Source organism: Hyla sarda, chromosome 6, assembly GCF_029499605.1.
Source record: "Hyla sarda isolate aHylSar1 chromosome 6, aHylSar1.hap1, whole genome shotgun sequence".
In the NCBI taxonomy this organism is placed as follows: Eukaryota; Metazoa; Chordata; class Amphibia; order Anura; family Hylidae; genus Hyla; species Hyla sarda.
The window spans coordinates 77241846-77259573 of record NC_079194.1 but is presented as its reverse complement, the minus strand read 5'-3'; the positions used below and the strand labels follow the sequence as shown (position 1 = coordinate 77259573).

Sequence of the window (17728 nt, the reverse complement as noted above, 5' to 3'; positions counted from 1 at the left end):
CTGTCCATTTTAGGAACTGTCCAGAGCAGGATAGGTTTGCAATGGGGTTTTTCTCCTGCTCTGGACAGTTCCCAAAATACACAGAGGTGTCAGCAGAGAGCACTGTGGTCAGACAGAAAAGAAATTCAAAAAGGAAAGAACTTCCTGTGGAACATACAGCAGCTGATAAGTACTGAAAGGATTAAGAATTTGTAATAGAAGTCATTTACAAATCTGTTTAACTTTCTGGCACCAGTTGATATAAATAAAATTGTTTTCCACTGGAGTACCCCTTCAACTTGTATTCCCTGTAGCTGGTAAAACCAAAGATCAGCTGGTACAAGGGGAACCTTATGAAGCGGAAGTGTTGTAATGTTTCTAAACGTATGTTTTTTGATACATATGGATACCTTCACTTCAATAAACACATTGTACTCTTTTTAACAGGGCAAACTAATTCATATGCTGCGCAAAGTCAAAGTAAGATATCCATTATATTTAAAAAAAAACTTTAATGCCCATCATATTACATGTGTCTGTAATATTGGCTCAGATTGTATATAATTGTCAACATCTTATGTATTTAAACTATTTTTTTTTTTGATCTTCCATGATAACAACATCATGACACCTTCTAATTTCTGACTCCAGAGAGTACTGTATGAATATAGGTATATACCTTAATTTAAGTGATGTTCCATATTTGAGTAACACGGACTATATATTCATCTACAATTTCAAAGATCATGTTGCTACCAAGATACCATCATTGAGCAGCCTAGTTGCTAATTGTATTAATGGGATCTATGTGTCTTTGCTTGGGGAATACTGTGCTAGATCAGCAATTTGTAAAATGTTTATTTTTTTTACACCTTAAAGAAAACCTGTCATCATCAGCATCACCCGCACTTATCTATTGGTATAGGCTTGCCATTTACTATTGTAAATACAATAGTTGAGTTAAATATAGTGGTCACTCAAATTACAATGGCCTCAGGTTACAATATTCTCAACATACAATGCTCTTGAAACATACAATGCTATGGACAGTCAAGATCTGCGAAGCGTGTCAATGGCTGGAAGAACCAATCAGAATGGACATTTCACTGGAAAAACCCCTGTACTACTGAAGTGCATGCACTGACTGACTGTGTGATAGCGCCTACCTACAGTACAGGGAGGTACTGCATGTTCTGCACTACTCTTTATCTGTGCCAGGGTTAGCTGCTCCTGTGGGCACCAGGTGGGGGCAGCTTCATTTTACTTTGGGACACAGTGTGTTCTGTACAGGACTGAAGAAGCTCCTGTCCTCTACATAGACATTGATTTACAATTTCCAGCAGCTCTTTCTTACTTTTATATGTAAGGATTTGCTTTATCTGTATTAGTTATCTCCATATTTTTCTTTAATCCTCACTTATTCCTATTGTTGGATGCCATTTTGAGGCTTCAGAACCAATTACCAGGTTTCCATAGAGTTATGGTCCCAACATACAATGGTTGTCCTGGAACCAATTAATATTGTAACTAGAGGGACCACTGTACATACCGTATATACTCGAGTATAGGCCGAGTTTTTCAGCACGATTTTTCGTGCTGAAAACACCCCCCTCGGCTTATACTCGAGTGAACTCCCCCACCCGCAGTGGTCTTCAACCTGCGGACCTCCAGAGGTTTCAAAACTACAACTCCCAGCAAGCCCGGGCAGCCATCGGCTGTCCGGGCTTGCTGGGAGTTGTAGTTTTGAAACCTCCGGAGGTCCGCAGGTTGAAGACCACTGCGGCCTTCAACATCATCCAGCCCCCTCTCACCCCCTTTAGTTCTGAGTACTCACCTCCGCTCGGCGCTGGTCCGGTCCTGCAGGGCTGTCCGGTGAGGAGGTGGTCCGGTGAGGAGGTGGTCCGGTGAGGAGGTGGTCCGGTGGGATACTGGTTCCGGGCTGCTATCTTCACCGGGGAGGCCTCTTCTAAGCGCTTCGGGCCCGGCCTCAGAATAGTCACGTTGCCTTGACAACGACGCAGATACGTCGTTGTTAAGGCAACGGCTCTATTCCGGGCCGGAAGCGCGGAGAAGAGGCGCCCCCGGTGAAGATAGCAGCCCGGACCACCTCCTCACCGGACCACCTCCTTACCGGACAGCCCTGCAGGACCGGACCAGCGCCGAGCGGAGGTGAGTACTCAGAACTAAAGGGGGTGAGAGGGGGCTGGATGATGTTGAAGGCCGCAGTGGTCTTCAACCTGCGGACCTCCGGAGGTTTCAAAACTACAACTCCCAGCAAGCCCGGACAGCCGATGGCTGCCCGGGCTTGCTGGGAGTTGTAGTTTTGAAACCTCTGGAGGTCCGCAGGTTGAAGGCCGCAGTGGTCTTCAACCTGCGGACCTCCGGAGGTTTCAAAACTACAACTCCCAGCAAGCCCGGACAGCCGATGGCTGCCCGGGCTTGCTGGGAGTTGTAGTTTTGAAACCTCTGGAGGTCCGCAGGTTGAAGACCACTGAGGGCGAATGATGAGAAGAGGATGATGAAGGGGGGGGGGGTGTGGGGATGATGAAGGGGGGTGGGGATGATGAAGGGGGGTGTGTGGGATGATTACAAGGGGATGATGAAGGGGGGATGTGTGGGATGATAAGGGGATGTGTGGGATGATGACAAGGGGATGATGAAGGGGGGATGTGTGGGATAAGGGGATGTGTGGGATGATGACAAGGGGATGATGAAGGGGGGATGTGTGGGATGATGACAAGGGGATGATGAGGATGTTAATGACGGGTCTGGATGATGACAGGGGGGGATGAGGTATTTCCCACCCTAGGCTTATACTCGAGTCAATAACTTTTCCTGGGATTTTGGGTTGAAATTAGGGGTCTCGGCTTATACTCGGGTCGGCTTATACTCGAGTATATACGGTAATAGCTGTATGGGATATAGACGAGAGTAAAAATAAAAAATTAAATGAAAATATTATAAATTTATAACTAAAATGAAAATATGTATAGAATGCATTAGACAAGAATTTAAAAATAATAAAATATATAGAACATTAGACCAAAAATAAAAGAGGATACCCACAAGGCGGGGGGTATTGCGGAAGAGAATCCCAACATATACTGTTTACACATCCAGACTGGGTGTTTTGTATTTATGTATCTATTTTTTTATTTTATTTTAATGTTTTATGTTCTTATTTTATTTTGTTACATATGTCTAAAACTTATGGCTGTCTAACACCGATTTTCCACCTGTCTGTGGATAAATATGTTACAGTATAATAGGCAAAGCATTCTTAACATGTATTCCCTGTAGCTGGGAAACCAAAGATCAGCTGGTACCGAGGGGAACCTTATGAAGCAGAAGTGTTGTAATGTTTCTAAACTTAAATTTTTTTTATTTGCTACAGGGATACCTTCACTTCATTAAACACATTTTAATCTTTTTAGCAGGGCAATCAAATTCATATGCTGCGCCAAGTCAAAGTAAGATATTAATTATTTAAAAAATAATAATAATTAATGCCCATCATATTACATGTGTCTGTAATATTGGCTTAGATTGTATATAATTGTCAACATCTTATGTATGTAAAAAATTTTTTAATTTTCTATGATAACAACATAATGACACCTTCTGATTCTGTGTCCAGAGAGTACAGTATGAATATAGGTATATACCTTGACTGAAGTGAAGTTCCATATTTAAGTAACACCTACTATATTGTCATCTACAATTTACTATACTAATTTAGCAGTTCTGGAAGCTTTTTGATACCTTAACCCTTTAAGGACCAAGCTTATTTTGGCCTTAAAGACCAGGCCAATTTTCATTTTTGCACTTTTGTTTTTTCCTCCTCCCCTTCTAAAAACCATAATGCCTTGACATCACTTGTCTGCGGCGAAACAAAAAAAAATTATTTTTGGGGTGAAATTTAAAAAAAAAACATTTTGTAAATTTTGGGGGCTTCCGTTTCTATGTAGTGCGCTTTTCGGTACAAATGACACTTTATCTTTAATGTGTAGGTTCGTGTGGTTTAACTAACATTATATTTTAATAGTAGCATGCAGCGGTACCACATTTGTTTATGTTTATTTTTGATTGCATTATTTTATTTTAAAAAAAGGGGAAAAAGGGGTGATTCAAACTTTTATTAGAGAAGGAGTTAATTCACTTTTATTAACACTTTTTTTTTTAAATACTTTTTATTTTTTGTTTTAGTCCACATGGGGCTATAACATGCAATCTTGCAACTGCATACACTGTTCAATGCTAAGCTTTGGCTCAGCATTGATCAGTGTTATCGGTGCTCTGCTGCTCTAATCTGCAGAGCCTGGCTGGGACATCAGAGGACCGGATGAGGAAGAAGCAAGTTAGGGCCCTCTCTCTGTCCACTCAGCTGATTGGGTCCTATGATTTTGCCGCAAATGTCCCGATCAGCTCTGCTGAGCTACCGGCAGCATTAGATCCCGAATTTAGACGCTGCGATCAACTTTGATTGCGACGTATACAGGGTTAATGATGGGCATCGGCCCGATCGGGGATATCCGGCATTAACCGCGGGTCCTGGATGCTGATAGCAACCAGGATCCACCAGGTATGAAGTGTGCTTAGCTCATGACTACGCTTCAAACTTCGGTAATGGGATCAGGGCATACAGGTATGCTCTTGGTCCTTTAGTACCAGGATGGAATGGCATACCTGTACATCCTTCGTCTTTAAGAGGTTAAAGGTCACCTGTCATCAGCATCACCCGCACTTATCTATTGGTATAGGCTTGCCATTTACCATTGCCATTTACTATTGTAAATACAATAGTAGAGTTAAATATAGTGGTCACTCAAATTACAATGGCCTCAGGTTACAATATTCACAACATACAATGGTCTTGAAACATGCAATGCTATGGACAGTCAAGATCTGCGAAACATGTCAATGGCTGGAAGAACAAATCAGAATGGACATTTCACTGGTAAAACCCCTGTACTACTGAAGTGCATGCACTGACTGGCTGTGTGATAGCTCCCCCTACAGTACAGGGAGGTACTACATGTTCTGCACTACTCTTTACCTGTGCCAGGGTTAGCTGCTCCTGCGGGCACCAGGGGGGGGGGGGGACTTCATTTTACTTTGGGACACAGTGTGTTCTGTACGGGAGCCAGAAGATGCTCCTGTCCTCTACATAGAAGGTGATTTACAGCTCCCAGCAGGTTTTTCTTACTTTTATATGTAAGGATTTGCTTTATCTGTATTAGTTATCTCCATATTTTTCTTTAATACTCACTTATTCCTATTGTTGGATGCCATTTTGAGGCTTCAGAACCAATTACAAGGTTTCCATAGGGTTATAGTCCCAACATACAATGGTTGTCCTGGAACCAATTAATATTGTAACTTGAGGGACCACTGTACATAATAGCTGTGTGGGATATAGACAAGAGTAAAAATAAAATAAAAATATTATAAATATATAAATAAAATGAAAATATGTATAGAATGCATTAGACAAGAATTAAAAATAAAAATGCTAAAATATATAGAACCTTAGACAAGAAATAAAAGAGGATACCCACAAGGCAGGAGGGGAAAAGAGAACCCCAACATATATTGTTTACACATCCAGACTGGGTATTTTGTATTTATGTATTTATTTATTTTTAAATGTTAATGTTTTATGTTCTTATTTTATTTTGTTACATATGTCTAAAACTTTCGTCTGTCTAACACCAATTTTCCGGCTGTCTGTGGATAAATATGTTACAGTATAATAGGCAAAGCATTCTTAACATGTATTCCCTGTAGCTGGGAAACCAAAGATCAGCTGGTACCAGGGGAACCTTATGAAGCAGAAGTGTTGTAATGTTTCTAAACTTTCATTTTTTATTTTTTTTTGCTACATGGATACCTTCACTTCATTAAACACATTTTAATCTTTTTAGCAGGGCAATCGAATTCATATGCTGCGCCAAGTCAAAGTAAGATATTCATTATTTAAAAAATAATAATAATTAATGCCCATCATATTGCATGTGTCTGTAATATTGGCTTAGATTGTATATAATTGTCAACATCTTATGTATGTAAAACATTTTTTTATTTTCTATAACAACATAATGACACCTTCTGATTCTGTGTCCAGAGAGTACTGTATGAATATAGGTATATACCTTGATTGAAGTGAAGTTCCATATTTAAGTAACACTATATAGTCATCTGCAATTTACTATACTAATTTAGCAGTTTTGGAAGCTTTTTGATACCTTAACCCTTTAAGGACCAAGCCCATTTTGGCCTTAAAGGGGTACTCCTTTCCTAGACATCTTATCCCCTATCCCAAGGATAGGGGATAAGATGTCAGATTGCCACGGTACCGCTGCTGGGGAGCCCCGGGATCGCCGCTGCGGCACTGCGCTATCATTGCTGCACAGAGCAAGTTCGCTCTGTGCGTAATGGCGGGCGATACAGGGGACGGAGCAGTGTGACGTCATGGCTCCGCCCCTCGTGACATCACGGCCCACCCCCTTAATACAAGTCTATGGATGACTGCCACGCCCCCTCCCATAGACTCGTATTGAGGGGGCGGGCCGTGACATCACGAGGGGCGGAGCCGTGACGTGACGATGCTCCAGCCCCTGTACTGCCCATCATTATGTGCAAAGCGAACTCGCTCTGTGCAGTAATGACAGCGGGGTGCCGCAGCGGCAATCCCGGGGGTCCCCAGCAGTGGGACCGCGCGATCTGACATCTTATCCCCTATCCTTTGGATAGGGGATAAGATGTCTAGGGGCGGAGTACCCCTTTAAGGACCAGGCCAATTTTTGTTTTTGTACTTTCGTTTTTTCTTCCTCCCCTTCTAAAAACCATAACGCCTTGACATCACTTGTCTGCGGCGAAACCCAAAAAAATAATTTTTGGGGTGAAATAAAAAAACAACCCATTTTGTAAATTTTGGGGGCTTCCGTTTCTATGTAGTGCACTTTTCAGTACAAATGACACTTTATCTTTAATATGTAGGTCCATACAATTACAAGGATACCCAATTTATATAGGTTTTATTTTATTTTACTATTTGAAAATTTTTTAACTACATGCACCAAAATTAGTATGCTGAAAATTGTCCTCTTCTAACTCCTATAACTTTTTACATTTTTCCGCATACAGGGCTATATGAGGGCTCATCTTTTACTATGATCTGTAGTCTTTATTGGTACAATTTTTGTTTTGATGGGACTTTTCAATTGCTCTTAATAAAAAAAATTTCAAGTGACCAAAAATGTGAAATTTTTTACTTTTTTTTACATGTACGCCATCAACCATGTGGTTTAACTAACATTATATTTTAATAATAGTAGTATGCAGCGGTACCACATTTGTTTATGTTTATTTTTTATTGCATTATTTTATTAAAAAGATGGGGAAAAAGGGGTGATTCAAACTTTTATTAGGGAAGGAGTTAATTCACTTTTATTAAAACTTTTTTTAATGCTTTTTATTTTTTGTTTTAGTCCCCATATGTGGCTATAACATGCAATCTTGCGACTGCATACACTGTTCAATGCTAAGCTTTGGCTCAGCATTGATCAGTGTTATGGGTGCTCTGCTGCTCTAATCTGCAGAGCCTGGCTAGGACATCAGAGGACCGGATGAGGAAGAAGCAAGTTAGGGCCCTCTCTCTGTCCACTCAGCTGATTGGGTCCTATGATTTTGCCGCAAATGTCCCAATCAGCTCTGCTGAGCTACCGGCAGCATTAGATCCCGAATTTAGACGCCGCGATCAACTTTGATTGTGACGTATACAGGGTTAATGATGGGCATCGGCCCGATCGGGGATATCCGTCATTAACCGTGGGTCCTGGATGCTGATAGCAACTGGAATCCACCAGGTATGAAGTGTGCTTAGCTCATGACTACGCTTCAAACTTCGGTAATGGGATCAGGGCATACAGGTACGCTCTTGGTCCTTTAGTACCAGAATGGAAGGGCATACCTGTACAACCTTCGTCATTAAGAGGTTAAAGGTCATCTGTCATCAGCATCACCCACACTAACCTATTGGTATAGGCTTGTAATGCAGGTATGCTGGTGACAATGGTATTTACCGTTTGCTAATGTGTGGCTCCGTTACTTCTTATTATGCAAATTAAGTGCCTTGGTGCACTCAGGGCATTCCAAAGCCCAAAGAGTCCACTGTGACGTCCAGCATGGATCATCAGAGTAAACTGCCTCCTCCCCTGTCCTTATTCTCCATTCCTGTTAAATCTTTTTTATCAGTAGAGATTTCACTCTCGCGTGCGCAGTTATCTTTGACAGTATACATGAAGTGAAATCTCTCTGAGCGCGAGTGAGATTTCATAGGGGAGGAGGATCAACACAGCGGAAGGGCGGAGCCACACATTAGCAAACGGTTAATACTATTGACATCAGTGTCCAACATTGTACCAACATGGTGACATTCAGTCAACACAGTCAGCTGCAGCAGTAAACAGTAGTATGTCCAGTGGTGTTTCTAGGGTCTTAAAGGGGTATTCTAGCTCTGTAACAAAAAAATTATGTGCTGGGGCGGTGGTAAAATAGCAGCTCCTGTTTTTCTTCTTCCGGTCCCCCCACTGCTCATCTCTTGAGTCTGTTTCTGAGACAAACGCTTGGAGTAGGACCTGCCCTGTGCCCAGTGATTGGCTGAGCATGCAGTTCCATCTGTAAGCACTTATCTTGGATGAACAGGAGCTGTAGCTGAACACTTGGAGACCAGGGGTAGGTTAGTATTAATTTTTCAATTTCTGCTTCTAATAATAGGAATGCCTGTTAATGCTGGTGGTGTCCCAGATGGCCATAATGTGCCACACTGGAAAATGCCACCAGTGTGAGCCAAAAAGTAATTGTGCTTTTCTATATCATACAGTAATATTGCCCACACACAGCAATAGTGAACTTATCATTGCCTACAAATAATATTAGTGTCCCTTTTAGGCCACAAACACTAGTAGTAACTAGGTAACTCATACAGCAGTTATGCCCACCTTCATGCCCCCAAACAGTAACAATGTCCTTTATCTGTCCCCACATAGTAATTCCCATCATTTTTATCACCTACATTATAATATAATAATGCCCTCTTTATGACCCTTTGATGTTAATAATGCCCTTATGAAAGTAGTAATGGCCCCTTCCCGTCTCAGTAAAGTAATGATTCTCTTTCTGCTTACCATGCATTAAAATTTCCAACTTTTGTGCCCCCCTACAAAAATTGTTCCATTTGTGCCCCCTCCCCCCAAAAAAATATTAAAAGTGACACAAAGGGGGTTGTTACTGTTTTGCCATAGAAAGGGGGTAATAATTTGCTTTGTACTCCCACACAATTACATTCCTACTTATGTGGCCCTAATAGGTCATAATGCCCCCCTTTATCCCTCCAAAACAAAAAAATCTTCTATCCACCTTACTTTTCTCCATTTACAAGTTAAGCACTGGCTATGATGGGAAGGACTGTGGCCTTCAAGTTAGAATGACAGGACAAGGAGACTATTGTTCCCTGTTGTGCCACAAGTTTCAACTGCATCTGCTTTATGTAAGAAACAGGTTTATATTAATTACTTTTTTTCTTTTTCCCTAGGTTACCCCACTTACTCTTCTAGAAATTTTGGTAAGTGTTCCTTAAGCTTCATTGCCTAATGTCAACCGATCGGCCTTTTTAGGTTGATCATAAATGGGCCTACAGTGCTGTGTTTTAATACCTTGTGAAAGTATTCATCACACTTATAGAATATCTAACAAGTATGTATTGATAGCTTCACCCTAAAATATATGTCCTCTAACTTTAAAGGTTCAGGCCCACTATACGCTTTAATCACTGAAGCTAATAGATTTACCAAGACTTACCCCCTATGCCTATGGGAGAAAGACTTAAGATATAGCTACACAGGATTGGCAGACAGCTCTTAAATGGCTGTCCGGGCATGCTGGGAGTTGTAGTTTTGCAACATCTGGAGGTCCGCAGGTTGAAGATCACTGTAATGGGTTCAAAATCTTTTTTTTTCTAAATTTTGCACCTTTAAAATTAGGTGTGTCTTATATGCTGATGCATTTATTCACACAAATTAATGGGCTTTTGGTCATTCCATAATCATCTTTCATTATCACCTTCTCACCTCATTGGCTATGACCATAACATTCATTGGTTTGGCACACATCTCAATTCACCTTTACAGCTATACATTGCATGAAATATGAGCAGATCAGGCTTAATACGGATTAATATCTAGGCATACTTTTATCCCATAACAGGGATACTGTTCTTGTTTTTGTTTTCTTTCTTTGTTCTACTCTTGTTCTACGTCTGTCCTATACAATTTACTTTTGTTAGGCAGCTGTGTCTGTCTTTTTATGCTTTGATATTGTTTTGAATCTTTATTTCTTTTAAAACTATAAAAAACTATTGAAAGTAATGTGTTTTCTTATATTACATTCTATTTATTTTATATTCTAAATGATCAACAATGACTTATATAACTGGATATTCACTTCTATTAACAGTGGATTCTGACCCTCATTTTGTAATAAATGTTCCAAAAATGAATGACTCGCTGTGTTTCAATATTCAAGAGAAACCGGGTGTAATACTAAATCTTATCCAGGATAAAAAACTAGGTAAGTCGTGGAATTTTCGATTTAACACTTTAAAGGAACCTGTCATATTGAACATGTTATGGTATAGAGCAGAAGTAACTGAGCAAACTGCTATATGGTTTTGTCAGGAAATATTTATTTAAAGTGGTACTCCACCCCTAGAAATCTGATAAGATGTCTGATGGCGGGGGTCCCGCCGCTGGGGATCCCCGCATTCTACTATGTGGCACCCACCTGTAACGGCTTCCGGAACCGCTGGAGGCCCTCAGGCTAATACCATTCCGACCATGAGAACGGAAGATGGTGACATCACGACTCCACCCCCATGTGACATCACACCCGCCCCCTCAATGCAAGTCTATGGTAGGGGGCGTGACAGCTGTCACGCCCCCTCCCATAGACTTGCATTGAGGGGGCGGGTGTGATGTCACATGGGGGTGGAGTCGTGATGTCACCATCTTCCGTTCTCATGGTCGGGATGGTATTAGCCTGAGGGCCCCCAGCGTTGGGACTCCCGCCATCAGACATCTTAGGGGATAAGATGTCTAGGGGTGGAGTACCCCTTTAAACCCCTTGTCATTATGGGTTTAGGAGTCCAGTGGGCTGTCTTATTAGTGATTTACAGCTACCTTTATATGCACAGCTATACAGGAAAGACAGTTAACCAGTTACCTGCCAAACTGACTGCAAAGCCCAGAACTATATAGTGGTCATTTTAGTTTCTTCTGCTCTACAACAAGCTTTGAACGATCATCCTTTTCAATGTCACAGGTTCCCTTTTAATATTATTTTTCACTGACTGTTCATCTTACAAATGCATTGTGGGGCATACTTACAGTACACCAGTATGTAATCTAAATGCAGCATGCACTATATACACCTGCCATTGAGGGAGTACAGCTATGATAGATCTTACTTGTTTTGAGAGTTGCATAGATAAATATGCAGCTGTATGTATTTTTATCAGGTCTATCAAGATATTATAGGAATCAATAATAGAAATCAAAAACTAATATCTGGCCGCTTAGGCCTGGGATGAAGTTTCTGATAACTATGACAAATATTCTTGCTGGTCCCTCACAAGGTTAGGGTTAGTTTCAATGTTCAAGCAGATCTGTATAGCAGGCTGTGTAGGACTTTTGACCATGACAGCTCCAGAGCCGAGATATCAGAAAAATAGACATTTTAAAAGTGTTAAAATATATGCAAATTAGGCTTTGGAGTCCACTGGGTGTTCCCCTTGGCTGCTAGATTACAGGGGAAAGGCAGGATTACAGACCAAAGCACTAAGGAGGGCGACTAATTAGTGAAGGGGCCGAACTTCGCTGGGCTCTAGCAGCCGAGGGGAATATCCAGTGGGCTCCAAAGCCTAATTTGAATATCTTTTTAAAGTCTGATATCTCAGCGCTGGAAGGGGTAACTAACTACTGAAGGGCATTTATGGATTCATTGCCAAAAGCCCTATTTTGTTACTTTATACCCTAAAAACCTGCTGACGGGTCCATTTTAAGGGTGTATTTACATGTACATTATCCTGTGAATATTTGATGGTGCAAATTTTATGCTGCAGATTTCAATGTAAACAAAATGATTAAACACAGCTTCATATCAGCAGCATTACATTTACCCACGATACTCTACATGTAAATAAACCCTAAATGAAGGTTTTGAAGCCATCATATACTCCTCTGTGTGCAATCTTTATCCTTCTTCTTGCTTGGATGGTTTCCTGTTTTAATAGCTAGGGTGCCACCCCCATGGGAAAGCAGTGCAACAATGCCCCTCCTAATCAAGTGAAACCCCCCCCCCCCCCCCACACACACACCTAATAAGCCAAGTAGCATCATGACCCTGGGGTGATGGGCTTAGTTTCCCAAGGCACTTAATAATCCTTTCCAATCCACCAGCTTTCTCACTATGGCCTCCAGCCTATTGTCACTCTCACCATTGACAAGCTCAGGCCTTCTGGCAGGGTAGCACATTTGTACCTGGGCTCATGCTGATGCTGGCATTTCCACTTGTTAGTTGGCAACCAATGCCTCCCACTGCTGTCCGTTTTTATGACAGTATATGGTAAAAACAACTGCACATTGCAGCCCACCAGTCGTCGAATCCAAAGGTGCCTAAAGATAAATGACATAAAAGTTCTGAAAAACAGTTACATTGCATTTATAACATATTCAATAAAGAATAACAATACCATTCAAGTACACAAGTCCTGAAACTCTTTTTTTATTTTCATAATACAATTTTTTTTATAGCTGTTCTTGCTTTTAAGAAGAATAAAGAGAACGTTTTAATTGACTGTTTAGTTGCTGGACACATTTTTCCCTTAAAGTGATACACTCAGTGTTATTTTTGGTAAGGGGGAGTGTTCACTCCCTTTACGTAGCCGTGCTGTAAAGGAACTAGATTAAAGTATAGGTGGAACTGTAGACATTTAACTCCATGCTGTGTACTTACAGTACTGCAGTATTCCTCCCATGTGAGAGAGAGGCCCCATCCACCTCTTGTGCTGCACAGACTGCTAAGGAGACACTGTAGTGTTCTGATGGGCCTGTGCGCCATGTTAAACTGAAAGAATATAGACAGACCTTATGTTTTTTAAAGAGAAGCAGGACCCTTATGGTTGTACTGCCATGGTGGTGGCATTTGCAACCCCCTCTATACTGCAACCAAGGGAAACAGGGCACTGAATGTAATGTTCCTCATATGAAGTCAACAATCATGTCAAAGGTCCTTGTAATGTGGTAATGTAGACCACGTAAAAGTCAATTACTGATATTTCTATTTAAATAAGTTTACACCATTTGTTTGCAAAATACCATGACACCAGAAAATATTGTTTTCTTTAGGTATTGCAGTCAATGGGCAACTTATTGGAAACAAAAATACAAGCACAGACACATCAAATGAAACTTATTTTGGAAGAATTGGGATTGTAAACAGAGAGATGAAGATAAGAATTGAGGTGACCACTGACACAGTCACTGTCATGAACCGTAAAATCAAGAAAACCTTCTCATGGCAGGATACAGACTCTATCAGCGAGGAGGGGTAAGACACTTAAACACTAAACCTAAACACTAACATTTCTATGAACCCTTTTGAGAAGTAAGGTCCTGTGATCAGCTGTCAGTTTGGGTCTGGCCCCAAAAAGTTGTGATCACTCACAGAAATCCTCATACCCGGGGCCTTCACTGCAAATTCACCTGGTCCACTGGAATGGCCAGTCTACTCAAAATTTCTGTTCTCTTGTATGTGAGGTAGGGTGGACTGACTTACTGGTCATATGTCAATTTGTCCTTATGGCTAATAAAATGGTGGCGGTCATTCTTATGCCAGTCATTCTTTTCATTTGGCCATTAGAAATACAGTATAAATAATTTAAACTGGACTTGACAACCCATATGACATCTTTATAAATATTTTTGTGTTTTTACTCACCTAGGTTTAATCTGGTGGTCAACAATGGAAGTAATGTGACCTTTTCATTTGGAGAAGGAGCAACATTTGTCATTATTCTGCATGAAGTTTGGAAAGATCATCCTGTTCATAGGGATTTCCTGGGTTTTTACACATTGGACGATCATACATTTTCTGCAGGAGTCCATGGACTACTAGGTAACATGTATTCTGTATTATTACCAGTGGTTTGTGGATCTACAAATTAACAGGACAAAAGTTGTTCTTCTCCCTCTTTAAGGGGTACTCAGAAAGTTAAACAGATTTGTAAATGACTTCTATTTAAAAATCTTAATCCTTTCAGTACTTATCAGCTGCTGTATACTACAGAGAAAGTTGTGTAGTTATTTCCAGTCTTACCACAGTTATCTCTTGCTCCACCTTTGCCCATGTTAGGGACTGTCCAGAGTAGGAGCAAATCCTCATAGCAAACCTCTCCTGCTCTGGACAGTTCCTGACATGGACAGAGGTGTCAGCTGAGAGCACTGTGGTAAAACTGGAATGATCTACACAACTTCCTCTGGAACATAAAGCAGCTGATAAGTACTGGAAAGCTTAGGATTTTTAAATAGAAGTAACTTACAAATCTGTATAATTTTCTGGCACCAGTTTACCCCTTTAATACATTTTTGTTTAAACCCTCATGCTGCCAGAAGTTTCTAGATATTTTGCAATGCTGGTGACCAGGACAATATTCACAATTCGGACATGCTCTATTGATAAAATTATGTTATACCATCAATCCCATATATTTTTGGAAAGTAGACATCAGGCATATTGTCAGAATGCCACCCAGCAATTTATCATCTAAGCTTCCTTTATGCAAATTGCATTAAAAAGTAAAAAATTTAATCAAAAGCAAATCTCTTAAAAAGTAAGCAACATATTGTAAGCATGATTAAATGTGGTAATGTTTCATGTTATCAAAACCTGTCAAGAGGAAAAGTTGCTGAGTTGCCCATAGCAACCAATCAGATCGCTTCTTTTATTTTTGAAAAGGCCTCTAAAAAATGAAAAAAGCAATCTGATTGGTTGCTATGGACAACTCAGCGACTTTTCCTTTGCACAGATTATGATAAATCTCCCCCCAAATCTCCCCCCAAATCGTTAGTTAACGGAAAACTGTCATCAGTGTCACCGCAATAACCTGGTCTACAGTCAGATAGTGTGGGTGACACTAATGATAACCATACTCGCGCATCCGCAATCCATTCTTCCGTTGTCCCGGTATCTTTATCTGTTCCCTCTGTTCGGTTTGCCGGCTTGGGGCATGGGCGGACTTTGTGACGTCACCATTGCTGTTTCCCTAGGCTTGCTCGCAGCAGGGCCCAGCAGATAAACAGCAGCGGTGACGTCACAAAGCTGCTGTTTTCCTTTAAACTTGTTAAACCTGTTTCTTTCTGTGATACATTGCTTCCTCTGCATACACTCTGGTGGAAGTGCATAGGTTAACATACAGTTATGTCTTTTTCATTCATTGGTTGGTAAACCATTTTTTTTTTCCAGGACAATTTTTCCATGGAATCAAGTATAAGATCTACAATGTTCACAAAACTGATAACCCTGAAAAACCAGATGCAACAATGAAAGTGAAGAACAAGCTGCTGACAGTGACAAGGTAGGGAATGTTTAGTGGTATAGCTGAGGATATACTGGGGAATCTGACAGGCCGAGTAGATCATGGATGTCTTTACACATTTGACCAATTATACAGTGCCATACTACAGTTCAGTGCCATACTAAAGTACTGTGTGTCATTCAACTGTTACATCAGTGATCTAATAGTACAGCCTGCCTGTGGCAAGCTGTAGTAGCAGAATGCCATGGCAGCCATGAAACTTTCAGAGAGACCCTAAGTGATATGAAAACCAATCAGCACCTCTTGACTGTATTGTGAAGGTGCTGATCAGAGCTTTGACAAGATGGGCACCTGTGAAATAACCATGCAGATGCTGTGACTGCAGCATCTAGAAGGTTAACTAACAGGAACAGACTACCTTAAATATGCATCATTTTGTAGGAAGAAGTAAACAGGGTACTCCAGGATTTCAGCCTTTGAGACCATGATGCCAAATTTTAATACAGTGAAATATGCTTCTTTTACCCCTGTGCGCATCTACCTCAGTACTGATGTCTTTTTATTTTACTGTTGTAAAGGCCAGAGACAATATTTCATAAGTTACATGGTCTCAACATTACTTCAGTAAATTCTTTTCATTCTACTATTCACTTACTCACTGCAGCATACCCACGTCCCCTGGAGACCATGTGACTTATAACATATTTACTATGGCCACATGGAATGCTGGGAAATGTCAGAGACAACAGTAAAATAATAAGACCAGCACTGGTTGTCTTGTTGGTGCCAGGGCTCAAAGCATCCCGCTGCCACTCAGCCTATCGCCAGCCTAGGCGGGACATCACTGCAGCTGGCCAATGACTGAGCTATAGTGTGACGTGTTGACCATCGGCAACCAGGAAGAAGACGGTACCGGAGGACTGGAGCAGCGCTACTGGGGCACTGAGAAAGCAGCGGCAGATGATTCCAGTTTGTTGTTTTATATGCCGGCAGCCCAGGCATGACAGCACAGAAACTTTCTGAACTGGACTACTCCTTTAAGTATTCTGACTTATAATGGTATTCATTTTATTCTTTTGTTTTTATTTTAGGGGTGTACAAAGGGACTATCAAAAAGACTTCAGGATTCCCTGCTGGTTTGTGCATTACAATGGAGAAGGCCTAATTGATGGAACCCATACTGACTACATTGTACCTGACATTTTCAGTATTTCCTATTAGAAGTGATTAACATAGAGATTTAAAGGGGTACTCCGCCCCTAGACATCTTATAAGATGTCAGATCGCCGGGGTCACGCTGCTGGGGAGCCCCGGGAACCCCGCTGCAGCACCCCGCTATCATTACAGCACAGAGCGAGTTCGCTCTGCACGTAATGACGGGCAATACAGGGGCCGGAGCATCGTTACGTCACGGCTCCGCCCCTCGTGACATCACGGTGATGTCACGAGGGACGGAGCCTTGACGTCATGCTGCTCCGTCCCCTGTATCGTCTGCCATTATGCACAGAGCGAACTCGCTCTGTGCTGTAATGATAGCGGGGTGCCGCAGCGGGACCGCGGCGATCTGACATCTTATCCCCTATCCTTTGAATAGGGGATAAGATGTCTAGGGGCGGAGTACCCCTTTAATGTAATTCATGACTGTTTATTTTTTTTTTAATTATTAGTCAATTGTATAGCATGCTGTTATAAGGAAAGCTTCCTCCCCTTAAAGTGCCCCTTCCAGTTTAATTAAAATTTTGAGGTCAAGTAGAACTTAGCAATTGGAAAAAATGCATAGAAGCAGCCGCTGGTTGGTTATTCTTTAGGTATCCTTTAAAGTCTTGAAGCACCTCATCTACAGTCCCAGAAGACATTAAGTGATGTCATATGTTAATAATAAATTGTTGTAAAATACCTATCAAGAGCCAGTATCTCATTTGTGTAAGGGAAAATCATTTCCAATCCTGCTACCTCCAACACTGGACAGTGAAGAAGAATAAGAATTTTTAATTAAGCAAAATCTTAAAAGGAATGTGTTATATTTTTAATTTTAGCTTTAATAATTGAATGTAAGAATGAAGAAGACGAAAAAATAGCAGCAACTCTGAAAAAGCC

At 41.1% G+C, this 17728-nt stretch overlaps 1 protein-coding gene across 1 annotated transcript in view; it reads left to right on the top strand.

Moving 5' to 3' along the window:
- Positions 1 to 17523, top strand: part of LOC130275797 (inter-alpha-trypsin inhibitor heavy chain H3-like) — a 64592-nt gene extending 47069 nt beyond the window's left edge. The window contains exons 16-25 of the mRNA XM_056524221.1: positions 427 to 459; positions 3414 to 3449; positions 5904 to 5939; positions 9575 to 9604; positions 10495 to 10608; positions 13443 to 13644; positions 14039 to 14211; positions 15559 to 15670; positions 16723 to 16875; positions 17261 to 17523. Coding sequence (XP_056380196.1) covers positions 427 to 459; positions 3414 to 3449; positions 5904 to 5939; positions 9575 to 9604; positions 10495 to 10608; positions 13443 to 13644; positions 14039 to 14211; positions 15559 to 15670; positions 16723 to 16852 — 866 coding nt within the window. The 3' untranslated portion in view covers positions 16853 to 16875; positions 17261 to 17523. The remainder of the gene's footprint in view (positions 1 to 426; positions 460 to 3413; positions 3450 to 5903; positions 5940 to 9574; positions 9605 to 10494; positions 10609 to 13442; positions 13645 to 14038; positions 14212 to 15558; positions 15671 to 16722; positions 16876 to 17260) is intronic.
- Positions 17524 to 17728: the final 205 nt, after the last annotated feature.